Source organism: Pseudopodoces humilis, chromosome 2, assembly GCF_049639895.1.
Source record: "Pseudopodoces humilis isolate 2021_Gansu_Grassland_sample_001 chromosome 2, ASM4963989v1, whole genome shotgun sequence".
NCBI lineage: Eukaryota > Metazoa > Chordata > Aves > Passeriformes > Paridae > Pseudopodoces > Pseudopodoces humilis.
The window spans coordinates 65,526,655-65,545,944 of NC_142201.1; the positions used below are offsets into that span (position 1 = coordinate 65,526,655).

Consider the following 19,290-nt stretch of genomic DNA (forward strand, 5'->3'; position numbering starts at 1 on the left):
ATCTCCCATTTTCACAAATGAGAGCAATGACTGCAAGACTGTAAAGAAACCATCAGGCTGCTAAAAGAAGCTGCAGTGCTGTGCAGTCAGCAGCCTTGACCTAACATCTACTTAAGAGTGTAATCTCACTATTTAAAGTGCAAAGAATGAAAAAAAAGTAGCTGTTTAATAATCTGTTCAAAATTTAGCACTAACCTCTTTGTGATTTACTCCTTAAATGTTGTAATGATTCATTCCTGATCATAGAAGTACAAATGTTAAACATATTTAAATTGTAATTCCTTTCAGAAAATGCTATGGAGTGGGAAAATAAGTAAGAAATTGGATGTCTGTTCTAGGAAAACAAACAAACACAGCTGAATGAGTAGAGAGAACATGTTTTTCTGCTTAGTTTACAAGCAGGACTGTAAAGGAAACAATTCTCTCATTATATGTGTATAAAAATAGGCTTTGAGACTGACTTCTCCAGGCATGAGAACTCCTAGCATTTCCCCGTTACCTTGATCCACATCTGCTCATTTGTTCAAAAATGCACCAGAGGTAAGTTTTTACTGGGATGTCACGCAGAGTTTAGCACAGGAATAGCACATAAATAAACACTTCCTGACCATGAAACAAGGGCAGCAATATATTAGCAAACTGCATAAAATCACTCAGTGCTGACTTCTATTGTCAAGAGGCAAGAAAAACAGTCCAAAAACTGATTAATGCATTCTTCAATTCTGGTCAAAGCTCAGAAGAAATACTTGCCTGGATGAAAATAGGGAGCTGGGGTTGATTAAAGGAAGCAAGAGAAAATAATCTCATGATAGATGGGATGTGCAAGCTATCAGGATTATTTAGTGAAAAATAGGCCAAATTCAGACTTTGTCTAAGTCACCTGACCTTCGTCTGTTGTGGGAGAAATTAAAAGTTATTCTGTTCAAATGAACTCAGCATACTGGCCAGATTTTAAGTCTGCTGACTGTCTTTTCTATGGCTTGGTACTCAGCAAATATCCAAACTGCTGCAACTTTAGTTCCTCTTGCTCCAGTCATCAGCTGTGCTCTGCAGTGTCAGGTGAAAGAAAGAATTCCAAAGTAGTTGTATTTAATTTGTAAAGTGAGTTGGCACCATGTGGGCATCTAAAAACCTTGCAAACACTGATAAGGAAGTGATAGTGTTAGTTACATAAAGTATAGCCTGCAGTCTATGTTATATATAGACTGAAGAAGATAATTAAATACTTTCATGTATCCATGAAAGTGAGACATGCACTTTCAGCCTGTGAATGATGTGAACCCAAGAAACCTTTTGTTTTGCAAATCCTCTGAATATTTTTCACTTAAGTTGTAATAGCAGGACCTGAGGAAATGTTCAGTTCGGCTTTAAGTTTGAAGGGCCACCGTTAATTTTGTAGCTTCTTCTGGCTTCCTCTGAAGATAGGAGAACCCTGAAGATGAGTCTGTGTAATTGTTACGCACCACAGGATAGAAGTTTTGGGTGAAATCCAGTCCATCTCAAATGTCTGTGTAGCTTCATCCACCTAGATGCATGATGAAGCAGTTTTCCTAAAGTCTGTGCCTAAAGTCTGTAGGTAACTGATAGGCGTTGATAAGTGTTTATGAAGGCTTTCCTGGTGAGATCCCGCCTCCTGTATTTCTAGCATCCAAGGTGGTTGGCTACAAATTTCCTTTGGGAGACCACAGAGACATGTCCCTCCCCCCCAGCTGTACAGACAAGCTCAGATAAGTGCAGGACAAGTACTTGAAACAGAATACAAGAACAGAGTCACTGCCTCAAGTGAGCAACCCCCAGTCAAATGCCCTTATGAAACCAACCATTATTCACCCTGGCATTTTATTTGTCCATACATTACCATAATGATTCCTCCCTTTTAGAACAAAACTAGGGAGGAATTCAACAGGGGGAGGTTTGCAAAATTGAGGAATTCTGCCCATAAGACAGCCAGCTACAGACTTAGGTTCCCCTAGTGTCTGCTGGGTTAATAGGGACTCTGTCCTGCAGAGGGCATACGGCTCTTTCGTTTTCCCTGCCAAAATGTGTGTGGAGTAGGGAGGAACTGCTGGAGCATACATCAAAGTATTCTTGCATGGACATTGCTGCACTTGATGGATCAAGGATCTCTCCAGTAACGTGAGGTTGCCAAAAGTGTAATTTCATTGGAAGAATTTGGACTCTTCCCAAGCATCCGCGTTTCCATCCACCGAAGTAAATAGATACTTTACACAGGGAACACTGAAGCCTCTCCAGGACATGTGTCCAGCAGGAACGTGCTGTGGGTACTCGTGCTTCTTAAAAATCATCTGTTTTCATTTGTGTCTCCATTTCCAGAGCTCCCAACACAGTGGCTCCTCTACCTCATTAGCATCCACCAAAGTTTGCAGCTCTATGGATGAAAATGATGGCCCTGCAGAAGGTAACATTTGGAGGCTGACATTTCAAAGCAGTCAGTGTAGTGATAACAGCAGCTGTGTAGGAAATGAGTCATTCTTCCTGCCAGAGAAGGTGGGAGCGTTGCAGGCTGGATAATTTTCCGTGAGGAAGTTCCTCAGCCTTAGCAAACCAGTTAGGTTCACTCTGGATCAGAGTAGATCTGGACATCACTCTTCAGAGGTATTTTTACTGTGGAATACTTGAGGTTTTATTTCTGCAAGCACAGTGCTGACTGGCTTGTTTCAGTATTTTTGTCTCATCTGCCACAGTACTAAGGAACACACTGCAGTCCTGGGTCTTTACTCAGAAATAGTCAGGACAGTCATACTCCACACTAAGGCTTTGAGCACGTTGGCTAAGGGACAGGGTCTGCTCGAAAACCACGGGCCCACATGCACATCCACCACGTACGTGTGTGTGTATCTGTGCTCCTGTTGGAGAATAACTCTTCATGCTGTCTGTGAGCTCAGACTAACCCCAGCCTCCTTGTGTCCTAGCATTCCTAGCATTCACTTTTAATACTACACTGGAACAAAGGACAGAGAAATACACAGTTAAATGCACTGTCTCAAAGAGTGTAAACACAAATCGTGTTTCTGAGAGGCTTTTTTTGTTTTTACACTGCAATATTTATATAGTAGTTTGTATCAGCTATAGTTGACAGTCAGCTTTTAGAGGCATGTTAGGTATTTGTAACGCTATTTCAAATGCATTTAAAAATAATAGTACAGGAATGAGCACTAAAACACATTAAACTACAAGCTTCTCGTACGCTTAGACACTGTGTAATGCAATTTTACCTAAACATCTGGTACCCAGGTTGCACGTGAGGTAGTATTATTGAGAACATTTGTTTAAAAACTAAATATTCAATATTGGGGGATGGGGTGAACTAGCACTTAGCACATGAGGAGTTTTATGGATGTCTCAGTTTACAGGATGTAATAAAATAAGTGCTTGAGTGTTGGACTTCTTTGGTACATATATTTAATCATGCTGTGTCAAGGAGTTCCAGCCCTTTTTGGAGGCTAGTCTGCGCTTGTGCAGATCACAGAGGCCTTTTTGTAATTAAAAAAATACAATTTTGGTTTTGTCTTGGGGGCATATTGCAATGGCAACTATATAACACTCAAATGGTGGTATGTTTGAGCCCCCAGAAGTCTTATTTTTCATTATTGTATCTGCATGAAACCTGTTGAGTATATACAATGTCAGCAGCATGGTTTCACTGTACAGTAAGTGAGAGACTGACGGAATGGTTTCCAGGCTCCTAAACCGTGGACTTAAAATGCATGTTATGTGCAACATCTGTGTTTCCTTCACTAACAATAAAAATGTACTAATGATTCTTTCAGAAGTGTTGGAGGAAGGTTTCCAGGTTCCAGCATCGATAGCAGAGCGATATAAAGTTGGAAGGACTATAGGAGACGGAAATTTTGCTATTGTGAAGGAGTGTATAGAAAGGTGAGGAGGATAATATTCTTATTACTGTACAAAATAATCATTAATGTCATGCTTTTTCCAGATCATATCTTTATTTGTAGAATACAGAAATGTAATAAGGTAGTGTCTCAATGCCAGATGGAAAAACTAACGTCCTCCCAAATTACAAAAAAAGAGTGAGTTCAAGGGGCAATCTATGAATTTAAGTCTTTGTGGGGTTTATATGTTTTTTTCTACTGCACTCCACATGATTTTACCAGTTCTTTGTGTTAAATCTTTCTTGTTGCACTGGAATAACATATTTCCTTGCAGTATGTTCTTGCAATTCTCCTTTCACATTAGACTGGTGGAACATTTCACATGTAGGAGCACTCTCTAAGCATGTCAGGAAGTTCTGTGTTTGGGGTGTAGTGTCAATGGTCAGCACAAAGAGGTAATTTTGGATCCATCTCTTCTGCCATATCTACATCTGACACTGAGGTGTAGTCTCCTCCATATTTATTTTTAATTTAATGCACGTCTAACTCCTCCTTACCTGATTTGTGCCGTTAGATTTGCGCCTTCCAACTTTATGAGCCTCAGTGCAGACACCAAAATCTAACTTCTTCAGTGACCTTTACTGTTAAGAGATAAAAACAGTCATTGATTTTAGACATTTACTCCAGATTAGAGAAGTCACAAGTCACCTCAAATGTCAGTGTTGCTGCAAATGTCCAGGTTGACTAGTTCATGTGTCTGTTTCTAAATCTGTTCAGGCTTGAACTGGATCTACCCAGCCTTAGGAGTGTAAAAAATAGGGAAGCAAGCAGAAATGCTCTAACCAGAACAAGTGTTTGTCTTTTGGTGGTATTGTTAAAAAGAGGAGACTGGGATATAAAAGACAGGATGTATTTCACCTGTATGTGAAACGACCGTGGGATTGCTCATGTTAGATCGTAGCAGTGCAGGCAAAGCAAAAAGCTGCCAGAGCTGGAGATGTCCAAAAGAGAGACCAATAGAGATGTCAAGGCTTGAGAATGAAATTTCATCAGTTAAGGTTTCTATCCCCTATTACCATATCCTGGAGAGGAGACTCGTGCAGAAGACTATAACCTCACCTTTGGGCTCAGAAAAAACTGCTCTTTAGCCTGTAAGAATATGATATAAACCCTGGAGAGTGAGATTAAATCTCCTGACAGACAATGATAAATTAGCTTGGCTGGTTTTAAACTAGTCTCCTTGGAAAAGTACAGGTCCACCTCTGCATCCGAAAGTACGACTTGGAGATCATGAAGACAGCTGTTGGGGAAAAGGGTAAGAGTGGATTTTGTATCAGCTGACAGTGTTTGTGGCACTTGGCCAAAGCTCTGGTGAGGCCTTTAGTGTTCTGCCAGAGCGAGTTCTTGGTGGAGCTGGTCATCCAGAGGGCGATTGCTGTTCAGATCAAGCCTCAGCATCTGAACACTAAACTGTATGGAAACCTAAAGGAAGCAAAGCAAAACAGTATGAAAGAAAGAAAGCACTGTAAAACTGTATGGAAGGACATGACTGATGAAAGAAATGGCTGAAAACACATAACTAAGAAAAGATAAAAAGGCAGCTTAAGATAAAGTGAATAGTCAGTGGGAAAATCAGATTTAATTAGAATTCTATATTCTAATTAGAATTCAGATTAGAAGCTAAAATAAAGAAAAGTTGTGGTTTTAATAAACTCAGCTGAAAATGCAATTCGTGCTGACAGTATAAATGTGCTAGTGTGCATGTCACAATTCTTTCCCAAACTGAGAGAAAATACATGAACAAAATTAAATACAGGTCCCATCACACCTAAAAATAATGCTGATTACAATACCCATGAGAGCTTGAATGAAACTGTTTCCTGTCCTCTTGTCTGTCCCACCACTTCCAGAAGTATCCAGTAACATGGTGTGTCTAATGTACTCAAATAGCATGATTACCCAGGTATTCCCTGATACATAGGCTTGTGGTCTCTGAACTATACCATTCCACAGATCCCATTTCTATCAGAGAGTTACAACTTTGGGAGATCTTGAAAATTAAAATGGAATTATTTCTGTTAGTTTCTGCTTCTAAAGCAGTATACTCTTGCCATCAGAAGTGTGGAAGGAGGAATTAAAGACTTTGAGGGTAAATTAAACCAGTACGTGTGAAACTCTTTCAAAAATACTATTTTCAGTCTTTAAAGCCTCTTTAACCACCTCGCTTCAAAGTCTGATATGTCCATCATTTGTAGAGCCAGAATTAATGGGGTGATACTTGGGACAGAGAACTTTTCCATTTTCTTGTGAAGTACAATTCCTGTGTGCATTAGACTTCAAAGGAATAACACCATAAGGTGTTAAGCAAGTAGGAATGGGTCTTGCTACACAAATTCAATGGTCACATGGATACTCCTTCTCCACAGCTGTGAGATCAGTCTGTGAGCACTGGTTAATAGAGGTCTGTGAGCACTTCAATACATTCACAGGTGTTTTCCTCTGACAATGAACAGTCTGAATAGAAAATACATCTCCAAAATTTTCATGAGGACTTACTAAATCCTGTTTTGAGCAGACGTGAATGCACAGGCACGCACTCTTTAATGCATTTAATACATGCATGCACAAATACAACAAAAATAGATTTTTGTCTCCAGTGCAGTCTAAATCTCTGTGAAGTTTGCAAAAGTTTAAAAGAGGCAGGGAACATGGCACCAAGCTCTGCTATGAGCTAGAGCTCTAACTCTGTGGTAGTGCAGTGGGTCCAGACTCTTGTCCAGCCATAAGATGTTGCCTTCTTTTTGTGGTGCCTTTTTATTGTTTGGAGTGAGCAATAGGTGAGAGGTGAGATTCACGGTGACTTTCTGGCCATGCATTTTTTGGTGGTGTGTAAGTTGCAGAGTTGCTGACAGCCCGCAGTTCTGCAGCTTTTCAGGGGAAAGGATTTACATTATCTTAGCTTTAATTTTCTTTTTACCAAAACAAAGAACAGTCAGAGTTGTCATCTGCTTGTTACATGTATGCTCCATCGTATGCACAATTTGTCCTGCGGTGTTTTTATATGTGCTCATTTTTAACTTTCAGATACTTCCAAATTCTGACATTTCCTCACCAGCTCAGATTTCCCAGTGTCTTGGAGTACATGGAGTCTCCCATGGCCAACAAAAACCATCAATTTCCTTTCTCATGACAGAAAGGAAGCATTCCTAGGGCAACCAAGCAGCTTGAGAGAGACTGCTATTGAAAGAGGCTATATTTTTGTCTGAGTTTGAACCCCAGATATCTTAATTTCTACTATTTCTTTTTCAACTTCCTCCTTCTAGTCCCAAAAATAGTGTCCAAATCTCTTCCTGTCCCCTCACTGAGCTTGGTCTGTCACCCCACATGGAGTGCAGCCCATTTTGGGGTGCTGTAGCATTAAACCTCTGTGTGGGGGAGTACAGATAGGAGAAGATTTTAATTTCTATTTGCATAAATCTTGAACAGATATGCTGTAATTTCCCCCCAATTCATAAACCTTTTTATCCTGTGTGATTTCTTTTAATTAATGTCATAATAGAGACAGTTTGAGCTCTTTGCCTGGGAATATAAACAGAATGAATACTTTGGTGGTATTTTTGCTTTTTACTGAATTACCCATTTTTCCTTAAATTAAAAATTAGTGGTACATCATTGCCAGAGGAGTTCTCCATGTTTTAATATGGCAATGAAAATTCCCAGTTGTTTTCCAGGTACAGTGCTTTCAGTGTATTACGCACTTTACATGTCCTGTTTGACAGGCCGAGCACACTTTTAGACACATTAATGTCTCTGTTGAACATACTCTCTATCAGTTTAATGGGTCAGTTTAACTACTGTGTTTTGTGAAATGAAGAATGGAAAAATGACCCTGTATTCTTGAAAGATTTTTTTTTTTCTTAATTTTTAACCAAACATGCCTAAAGTCAATGTAATAGAGATTTGTCACACGTTTAGGTTTGTATTACAAAATGTAAATATTTCAGTAAGACCTTTTTCTTAAATTATCCGTTTTCCATTTAATCTCGTAGTGAAACTGGGGCTTGTAAGCAGAGCTTCTTGTTTTCATCCTCACAGCTATCTTTTGGTTTTGTAACTTAATTAAGAAATGGAAGTTGATACTGTTAGCTTGTCTACATGCTAATTTTTCTATGTTAGCATTCTAGATAATAGACAACTACATATATGAAGTAGTGAGAAATATAAGGATTCAAAACAACACAGTAGTTAAAAGGAAATGTGTTCTCATCCTGAACTAATTTCTCTGAATGTCTCCAGAACCTTCCACATTCTGCCTAAAAGCCAACATATTTAACTCTGCTAAATATCCTATAATTACTGAATACATAAAAAATTATTTCAAGGCCTGACCTTTTTATCATAGCAGCTGTGACTGCAGATACGCAAACAAATGACTTTTCATTTTAAGTAAAAAGTAAGTATTTTCCATGGGTTGTATTTTTTTAGAACAGAAAACAAAATTCCTTTGTTTTGAAAATATTTGAACCTGTGAAGACTGTATGGTATTTTTACATACAAGTGGAAAAGTAATAACAATTCTCATTACAAAATAAAAGAAAAAGTCAAGCAATTATTTTTGTTTTGAAAACACTGAAATGCTTTAATTTTAAAACAAAAAAATTTTATGTCATTTTCTCAGGCATGTGTATTTAATAACTTTGGCTCAGATTCACAATACTAGTCAAATCTAAGTTTTGTTTCTTGGAAAAAAGCAAATATTTTACTAGAACTCTTTGCTACACTTACTGTACTCATAACAAATATAATCTCAACTGAGAAAAATATTCAATGTGCTTGAACATACAATTTTTTTTTCTCTTTCCTCAGATCAACTGGTAGAGAATATGCTCTGAAAATAATCAAGAAAAGTAAATGTAGAGGAAAAGTAAGTACAAAAAAAAAAAAAAAAAAAGAGACCGAAACATTTTTTTTTTCTGAGAAATGTTTTGTGAGAGGTCATTTTGAGAAGCTGTTGGTATTTGTGTCCTTCTTGACAAGTGTTAGAATCTTTTTGGTTGGAATCTTTGCCTACCCTTTGGAGGCTCTTGGAGATTCAGGAGAAAAGTCTGCCATGTACTGTGTGATGATTCTCCAGTTGGTTAGCTGGTTGTGCGTGACTCCTTTCTCTTTACCCATGTAATTATGTTCTCTAATTTTCATAATTTCAGGTGTTATAGAAAGCAGAAAGTAATATAATTATATAAATTATATATATATAATTATTTATTATATAAATAATTATATAATATCTTATATATAAAATTATAGAAATAATTATAACCATGGTCTCTGTGTGTAAGGCATAGGTTAATTAAATTTATGTCAATTTTACACCAAGTGACTGTTTGCTTTTAAAACAGGTAAAAAAAGCTTCTGTGACAGGATGCTATCATGTGTTAAATCTAAAGATTCTGCATCAGAGAAAATTTAAAAAAACTTTCATTTTTCTCTGCATCAGAAACACATCTTTTCGTCCGCTTCTTTTTCTGTGTTCCACTGTCTCTTCTTTCAGTTACCACATTGATGTTTCTAGATATGTTCCTTTATTGCTGGAAGCAACATCTGTTATTTTTTTCAAAAACCCCAGATTATCCATGCAGCTCCTAATTCTCTCTGCTTTTTCCACTGTGGCTTTTTTTCCCACTAACCCATATTCATTGAAGATTTTTTGTGTGTCAGGAACACATGATCCAGAATGAGGTATCTATTTTAAGACGAGTCAAGCATCCCAATATTGTACTTCTGATCGAGGAGATGGACATGCCAACTGAGTTGTACCTTGTCATGGAACTTGTAAAGGTGAGTGTTTTGCAGTCAAGCTGCTTATTGTATCAACCATATTGAAAAATTCCATTCCTATTTAGGCTTACTAAAAAACATGGGATCACAGAATAGTGTGGAATGGAAGGGGTCTCTGAAAGTGGTCTAGCATCCTATTGAAAGATGTTTAACCCACTGTCAGATTTTTTCTTTATTAGCTTTCAAATATTTTACATATTTATCTAACTTCCTGTAAACCACACTTGGAGGTGTTCTGTTGACAGTACATTGTAAACCACCAGTTTTGTTTGCTTCCTCAAAAGAAGACTCGTTAAAAAGTTATAATTTGCCTTGAGGTGAATTGGAAATATACCCAATCCAAATAGCCATAAATACCAGCTTTCAAAATACAAAAAGGTGAAAGGGTTTCATTAGTTTGTATTAATTTATGTTAAATCTAAACAATATTAGATGTGTTCTTTCTCTATTGATTTACAGTAACACAGTGTCAAACTTGCCTCCTTGATAGCAAGCTAAATTTAAGCAGAAGGAAGGGGGAAGTGAAAGAGAAAAGTCTGCTATTTAAAGCATGGTTCTATTCTAAGAAGTAAATTTGCCAATGCAGTAATTTATATTTTGGACGCTATTTATTTCTTCACAGTGACTGAGAGAAAGTGCTTTTTGGCAAACAGGTTTGTTAATCTGCTTTTCTCTGGTTTTAGGTGGAGGTCAGAGGGTGCTTTTAATGTAGGTACCTCGCTGAGATGTTAAATAGGGCAATCCCAGGTCCAAGTGTTTCTCAATTTCCCTTTCAGTCTCTGGTCTGGAACACAAGAGCAAGTAGTATGAGAAGGTTTTTTGGTTTGTTCCATTATCCCCCATGCTCTGTGACAGCACCAGTGGCACAAACCGTGTTCCCAGCCCAAAGCTGGAAGGCTCTGTGTGGCTCACAGGCAGATGCCCACAGATTTTCCCAGTCCTCGTGGCAGTCTGGGAAAGTCTTCTTATGGATGAGAAGCTCAGGCCATGCCCCACATCTTAGGAGATGTCAACATTTTCCTCGTGGTTTTACGTGGTTTTTATCCCTCCTACTTGGCTTAAGTAGTGCTGTGGAGCTTATGGTTCCCCTAACCCCATCGTCCACCAAATCCAAGCTCTGGGGAAGCACACTGGGAGATGATGGTAGCAAGAAGCTGGCATATTTTCTCTGATTAAAAAGTTAAATCCTAAGACAAAAGAAAAATACTGGCACTCTTTCATGCCATGAATCCTTTTGTGTTACCAGTCCCAGAATAATTTCCCCATTCCCTTGACAATTACAGCCCTCTCTCACTCTTAGGCATGCAATGTGAAATAGCACAGCTTGAGATCAGATACCATTAGCCATCTAACACTATTTTAATCATAATTACTGCTCCATTCTATTCTAAGTGAGCCCACTATGGGATCCTTGCAACTGTCAGTTTTCCTCAGTGTCTGCGAGATCTTGTTCAAAGGTACCTCAATCCCCTTGCACAGCTCTGTAATCACATGTAGCCACAGCTATAGCCTGCATTGACAAATCCTTCATCTTGGCCCCATGAGGTGTGCTAAGAACTAAAAGCTGTGCCTTGTCTAACCTGCCAAGATGTAAGCACAGAGCTGGTTTTATGGGCGAAACCTGCTGTGCTATTCATGATTGAAAAATGTGTAAACTGTAGTGTCCAATGGATTTTTAATTGAAGTCCCACTCAGCTAAATGAGAAGGGAGGGGAGTGAAAGCTCTCAGAAAATAACTAGCCTAAAAGATGTATATAAAAAACCACCAATCACACATTGTATTCACTTTCTGGAGAAATCTGCTTTCTTGTGCTCTTTTTTCTTTACTCTTTATGATATTATTATGCACATACTATTTTAGCTATATTATGGGAGGGCTCTGTAGGAAACTGTACTTCTCATATCCTAGAGAACACTGTTTTAATAGTCTTTATGTAGAATAATAGAAGAAATGTAGAAGAAATATCCTGATTTGGGAAAGTCAACTTTGTTTCTCTGAAGCAAACATTTATTCCTTAATATATAGCAGGAAGAAAAGCCTTGTTGCACTCTCTGAGTACTAGGGAAGGATTTCTGGAAAGACATTAATTGTTAATTCAGCAATTGCTGACTGATACCATTTCATAACATGCACTGTAAGAATTGATTAACCATCTGTTATTGACTGACTTTTGAAGACCTGACTTTAAATCAAACTCACAGACAGGAAAAAGAGGCAAAGAGAAAAGGCTTGATAGCGCAGAGCCCGGTTTCAGTTAATACCACCCTGCATTAATTGGCAGCAACATGTTTGACATAAGTGACTGCTGCAAATCCCACCCTCACCTCATGGCAGATAGGCCATTCATTGCTTTGTAAAGTGTAAGAAAAAGCACTTCATAAATACAAATATAAACACATTGCAAGTGGTGCTTGTAAAAGGAAGAAAAGACCTGGTTTCTGGCACATTGCCTTTTTACACAGCGAAACAAAATTGTTATTCAAACATAACAGGGGTTTGGCCAATTTAAGAAGCAAGATTTATTGCTGAGTTTCCTTCACTGCTCCAGGATATGATTTCACTTTTGCAGAAGAAAAAGAGAGATCATATCATTTACATAACAAGGTAATAAATAAATAATTGGTTACTGTAGTTCCAAGTACACTTCCTCATGTGCACAGATGATAAAAACTGCATTCAGATGTTGCTGGTCCTGTTTCACTCCAGAACAGGGGATTTAAGACTGAAATGTCATCCTGAACTCACCCCTGGTGCCTGAATAAATGATAGTGACCTGCTGTGTGAATCGGCTTAGCAGAACCTTGCAGGTTAAAGTGCTCTTTGGGGAGAGGAAAGTCTGAAAACAATTCTGCCTGATATAGCTGTCAGCTCTGTTAACTCTTTCCAGGATATCACCTCTCTTTTAACCACAGAGAATCCCACAGACTAAATACATGCTCTTTTTTCTTAGCAGGATACCTGGTAAGAAACTTTACCAACTACAGTAGGTGCTTAAATGGAGAAAATTATTCTGCTTCACATTGGCTTGATTGTCTGTTAAATTTCTCTGCTGCCTCTATCTTTTTCTGAGTTTATGTTTCTCCTGTGTGTGAACATTTGCTCTTTTGACTTCAAGCCAAAATTTTTCCTTCTGTTTTTAAGGCTCATCTTCTTTCATTCTTGCTCCTCATATCTCAGCTCGGACTATTTTCTTTGTTTGGAGGCAGATGCTTTGCTGACGTTATTGACACTTCTTCTGAGCATCTGGAGCGTATTAGATAAGTCCAAAGATCTGTCTAATCCACTGCCTCATGTTAAAAAGCAGCTGGTACAGGGGTTTCACAGGAAGGAGCTTAGGGAAGATAGATTATTTATCTCACATACTTTGCCACATGCTGATATCTAATACTTAGGGATCAGATAATGCCATGAAGTACATGGTATTGTACTTTTGCCAAATATTTGGCCTCTTTCTCTCTAATCCTCTATCTGGTTTAGCTTGGCCTTTTGTTCTTCCTTTTCCTTGACACTATGTATCTTGATGTGTCTTGAACAGTCACCAGCCAGGGCAAGAAGTTTGATGTGGTCCAGATTTGACAATGGTTGCCTGTAAGCAATTTCCAAAGAGCTGGCTGGGATTTTGCATCTACAATGGGAATAAACCTTCCCTGGCATACTTCAGCTGCACCTCAACAATGCAAAAATTTTAATAGTTTGTTTGGCTTTTTATGACAAGTAAAGTTATCAGGTTTGAGTCTTTGGTGGTTCTCTTTTCCTACCCTTTTCTCTGTAGCCATGATTCCTGGAAATTTGTATTTTTTTTCATTTCCCCCCTCGTCCTTTCTCTGGAAAGTGGAAAAAGTGTTTACGCTGGAGTTGCGCCTTAAAAAAATCCAGAAACTATCCTGAGGCTGCTGATAAAACGGTGAGAGCTGGCAAAGCTGGGCTCCTCTGTTGCCTTCAGAAAATACCTGCTTTTTCTTTTAGATACAGTCCTCTGTGATTTTTTCTGACTGACTGCAGCAGAGAATTTTTTTTGCATTGAATTTTTGCATTGTTTTTGCAGTTATCCCAGTTATTCTTTGATGTCTTTTTCTTTTCTTTTTCTTTCTTTTTTTTCTTGTTGGATTGTGTTTTCTTTGAGATGCTGCTTTGATTTTGGCCAAAGGCTCAATAACTCTGAGTAGAATCTCTCAAAAGATCACTATTTTTTCCTCCAATCTGTCAAGTTCCCTTCTTAATCTCATCTTTAAAATTACTTTTCCATCTTTGTCCAAGCACTTCCATGTTCCTTCTCCCCACTTGCCAGTTCATGTCTGGGAATACAGTTGTGGCTGCCTCAGATGCTGGTGAAGATCATTTCAACTTTGAGGACTTCCACTTATTTTTCCTTCTTTTCTTCTTTCCTTCTTTCTCTTGTTTTCTTGTTTTTCTTTCACCGAGAGCAGCTTTTAGCTGAATTAGGCAGCATGATGAGCTGGAAATGGCACAAGCAGCCACCTGTGTCTCCCAGTATGATTGCCTGGCATACATGCTGTAAAGTTCTTCTGTATTAACTGCAAGAGGCATCACACTACCAAAAACTTCACATCTTGTGTAGAGAAAGTGGTTCTTAAAATCCATGTTTTATGAGATGGAAACAGACTTTTAAAATATGATAGCAGTGAGGACAAGTAACTTTGAGTTCTGAGTTTTGCTCAGAGTTCCTTCATCTTTCTGGTGTCCAGGTAGGCACTGGGAAAAAGTTTGATGTCAATAGCTTTGTGATTATTATAAAGAGTTGCAAGGGTTGGTAAATGGCATTGTGACAGGCAAGTGTGTAATCTTGCCAGAAGTTTGTAGCAGGCTCTGGACACACAGTTTGGCAAGTGCTGGGCATGTTATAAAAACAGCAGCAGGTGGGAATGGTTTGCAGGAGAAGCCCCAGCCTCTTAGCTGACCAACTCAACCATAAAAAAATGATTCTGAGTTATTGATCTGCTTACCTGCCATTATGGGGGATGTCATTACAGTACCCATAATTTATAGCTGCAAGGAAACTGTGCTGCTCCTTTCCCCTCCTCCTCCTCCTTCTCTAAAAATGTTCCTTGATCTTCCCTAAATTTTCCAGTCATTTTACAAGCAGTGTTGCTCATATCCCATGGTAATTTTACTCCAGGGAGGAGATCTTTTTGATGCTATTACTTCCACCAACAAATACACAGAGCGGGATGCCAGTGGGATGCTTTACAATCTGGCCAGTGCCATCAAATATCTTCACAGCCTGAACATTGTCCACAGGGATATCAAGCCGGAGAATCTACTGGTAAGTGGAGATTCATCTTTCAGTATTGCTGATAACTTGGGAGTGTGTGAGAAAAGGTCTGCACTTCCTCCTTCCACATGCCTGCCAAGTTTATTTCAGTCTTTAAAGTCACTGATCTTTTAATTTTAACCTTTGCATTGTAAACCTCTCCCAGGAATAACAGCTGTCACAGGAAGTATGGTAATGTAAGGTGGTATGTCTCGACTGTTCCATGGGACACAGCAGCTGAGTTACTCCTGGGATCATTAGAAGTAAACTTCTAGCAAACTGCAGGATAATTTCAAGCGTCTCATAAAAATAAGTGTTCTGTCCTCAGCAGATTACTCTGTACTTCTGTCACTGCCTAAATAATGAGCAAACCTTTAGTTTTACCAGTAGGTTATGTATAAATGCTGTGTCGTAATCATGTCACACATCAGAGCAGAGCCATAGACTTCATTGTCCTCCCCCTACTGCATCTCCTAAATAATCCTATTGAAATTTTTATTATATAATTTATTTACTATTATTAATTTCACAAACAGACCATCTAAATCTTTGTTTTTCTTACTAAATCTGTATGAGCCTTAACCACTGAAGACAGTGAAAAACATACCCTGGCAATTAGTATTTCTTCTGAGGATTCTGCACACTTGAATGCAGCAGCTGCACCCTCCACATAGTTTTATTTCTCCTGAGAAATTAGCTTGTCCTGATTATTTCACTGTTCTGAGTTTTCACAAATTTGCTGACATGTTTCAATATCAAGATGTCCCAATCATCCATATATTCTGCAACTGTTAAACAATGTCCATAGAATCATAGAATATCAGTTCTCTCAGCTGTGTGCTCTCAGTCATGACTTAATGCATTTAGTCCTGCTTGAAGCTTTTTATGAAGAGATTTTATGGGAAAGTTGAGTCCTGCAGATATTACTAAACTTCCAGGCAGGGGAATTTTTACTGTTGAAGTTCCTCTAGTGGCAGGTTCTGGGTGAGGAGGTAACCTGCCCTCATTTTCCAGCAACTGTTGAAAACACACTGGGTGGAAGTTTCACTAGACACTAATGACAGATACACCTTCTTGGCCCTTTTGCTCCATTTTAATTTCTGGTGCTGATGTTGATAAGTGGCTGCATGCAGATGCTGTAGCAATCCCATGCCAGGATTCATTAATGCCGCTCCTGGAGTGTGCAGGAGGGTCTTGGTCTGGGACAAGCCTTGCTCTGCTGTTGTCTTGGCTTATCTGTAAATGCCTAAACTCTATTTTTGTCAGAGTTAAAATTCTGAGAGAAAAGAGGTGGGCAGCAGGGCAGGGATTAAATTTTCCTGCTCAGCATTTCTGGTAATTACCCACTGCTGGGAATGATCAGATTGTTCACATTGTAGCTGAATTAGTTCTGAGTGACTTTTCCACAGTTGTGCATTGATTTTGAGACTGCGCCGTAAGGATGCAGCATTTAACCTCTTGCAGCATCCTAATTCTCAAAAGCCAGCATATGATTCACAAATTGCATTAATTCTTTACAAATTCTTTACACTTTATTTACAAAGCGCTTGAAAAATGCCACATGTGTCTCGGCATTTCTTTTGCTAAACACCTTCTACTTGTTTTTTGTAGCCTGCCCTTTTCCTTGCAGCTCTTTCACTGTTCACTTAAGTGGTCATGGTGGTATTTTTCCCTTATTCTTGCACTGTGGGTTTCCCTCCACTACTGTCATGGTGTTGCACGTGCAAACCCTTTTTGTGTTATAGCTGGCTCTCCTGGCCACTAGTGTGAGAATCAGTCCTTTCTCCTCCACCCTTTTCCTACTCATGGATTGTCACTAGGTTTAGAGGAGCATGTTCTGAGGCTAAACAACCTCATTAGCAGGAAAAAGACAACAGGGAGGATGAGCAAGGCTGTAGAGTTGCTACAGGAAAACATGGGGAGTGAAGGGGAACATGCTGCTCTGGAGAAGGGAGATGAAAAGAGAATGTTCACCTTGAGCTGCTTTATTTCATCTCTTACTGGCCCCTGGTAGAGCCCTTCCTTTCACCTCCTCTTTTGTCTCTTATAATTTTTCCTTCTTCCCAAAAGTAATTTTCAGGATTCAAGCTAGAACCTGTTAATAAATCTTTGTGTGTGTGAACCTTTGTGCAGCACCCATTATTTTTTAACTGCTTAAATATTCCATATTATCCTCAAGGTATGTAAAGTCCACCTAATGGTCAACTGTTTAAGAGTTTAGGGTGTGCTGAATACCTGTGATATTTTAGCACTTTTGTTTGGTTACTTTTATTCTCTAGGGAGTCTTCCATGTTTTCATTGGAACATTTTTCATAATTTTTGCTATTTAGAACGTTTATTTTGTCAAGTCATGGGATGTCTTTATAGCCATATAATAAACCCTAGAGAACAACTTCTCTGACTGTTGCCATCTGCACTGATCACAAGAGCAGCTTAGAAAATACTGACAGTCTTTATACTAATAGGATACATATGGTGGCGTACAATTATGTGTGGCTGCATTCAATTAGTGTAGTACAATTACACAGTTTTATAGCTTAGTTAAAACAGTGAAAGCACTACGTAGTGGGCAATTTGCACTAATCCCCATTTCTTTAATTGCCTTTCAGTATTTAAATGCAGGAACATATATAGCATTTATTTTGAACAACATGAGCGTTAAATTATCTTTCCCATTCCTTGACTAGCAAGTAACATACCACAGCTTCACAATGGGCTCTTTTTTATATGGAGTTATAACAGGGTGAGGAAAAGTTACTTTCTTCATTTTTACAAGTCAACTGAAGTAGTTTTCCAAGCAAAGTAATTCCTCAAAACAGATGAGGCAGAACACTAGAAAATACACTGTACCAAACCTTCTGCATTGCTAAATGTTGCCAAACAAATCTCTTCTGTAATTAATTTTCAGTATGAATGAGTCACACAAGGTGTGGTCTATTGAAGGAAGGAAGTTAGGAATGTTTGCAAGGTTAGCACAGCTCAGAGAAGGCTATTTAAAAGATAACTGCATGAAACAGAATATGAAATACAAATTAGGCCAGATTCAGCTCTTGATGTCTGAGTGCACACTTTACATATTTCAGCAAGTGAATATTTAAAGCCTTAGTCTCTAGACTTTAATTAAAACTGTTGTTGAAATTAGATTTATTACTACCACTTCAGAGAGCACTTTCTTTAGTTTCAGGAACCAGATGTATTTAACAATCTGTGTTTTGAATAAAACCATAATTGCTTTTTTTTTCTCAGTGCTTTTCTATAAACATAACTTTTTTTTCTGGCTTAGTAGAAGAGAAATGTGAATCCATTATAAATTACTGGTCCTCTTAAAGATCCAGTTGAATTATTGAAAGTAACATAAGGAGAGGAGAATTCTGTGTATTCTGAATGTCTGCTTGTGGCTGTATCACCTGGTAAGAAAGGTTTCAGGACAGAGAGGGGTTTTCTCTCTAGACATGACTAACATTAACAAACAACAAACTGGAGGATGGGGGCTGTATAATATAACTAATAGTTAGGAGCTATAGCATATCTACATATAGCTATAACTATCTGTAGGAAACTGTGGTGAAAGACTTCAAGAATTTATTTTTCTCCAAGGTTACCATGTAGAATTAATTGTATTTATATGAGAAAAAAAAATCTAGGATTTTCTTCTTAAAATAGCTGTAGATAAATGTGATTTTGGATGTAGGAGTGGCTGGTCAAGATATGTATATAAAGGATTATTTAGGTTTTAACTAGGAATTATGATACCTGCTATTTTTGCACAGTTTTGCTGAAAATTGTTTACACAATATCACTAGTGGTGATTCAGACTCCATAGAGCTTTGATTTGGCTTGCAAAATAACAAAGAGATGCATATATATTATAAGAAGGCTTCCTGTAGACTGTTTCCATTTCTTAAGGTGCTGTTGTAGAAAACATTCCAAAATGGGAATCAAGAACTCAAACCAGCACCTTGATTAAAGATAGACTAACAGTCACTAGACTGTTAATTTAGATACATGTCTAATTTAGATAATGTCTAATTTAGATACATACACTACAGTCTAGTGTTTAATTTAGATACATTTTTGTATTTTTTATTTTAAACGTTTTTATTTGATCTAATCTCAAAGGCGCAGAACTCAATATCTGGCACAAGCAGGTGCTGGGAGGTAAATTACAGCATCATAAAGTCACCCTAGGACATTAGTTTTCAGTCTTGGCAAGTTTGGGGCCATTCTTATTCTATGAGCCAGCTTTTAAAATGATGTACTTTTCACTGATGTTTCTAGCTTTTTGTTTTTTTCATGTGACTACATCTTAATCTCCCTCTACA

At 38.2% G+C, this 19,290-nt stretch overlaps 1 protein-coding gene across 2 annotated transcripts in view; it reads left to right on the top strand.

Annotated features, from left to right (window-relative positions):
* DCLK1 (doublecortin like kinase 1) overlaps positions 1-19,290 on the top strand; it is a 230,013-nt gene that overhangs the window by 183,616 nt on the left and 27,107 nt on the right. For both annotated transcript variants that reach the window (XM_005516310.3, XM_088050942.1), the window contains exons 7-11: positions 2,335-2,419; positions 3,792-3,900; positions 8,724-8,781; positions 9,576-9,695; positions 14,834-14,980. In XM_005516310.3, the coding sequence (XP_005516367.1) occupies positions 2,335-2,419; positions 3,792-3,900; positions 8,724-8,781; positions 9,576-9,695; positions 14,834-14,980 (519 nt within the window). The remainder of the gene's footprint in view (positions 1-2,334; positions 2,420-3,791; positions 3,901-8,723; positions 8,782-9,575; positions 9,696-14,833; positions 14,981-19,290) is intronic.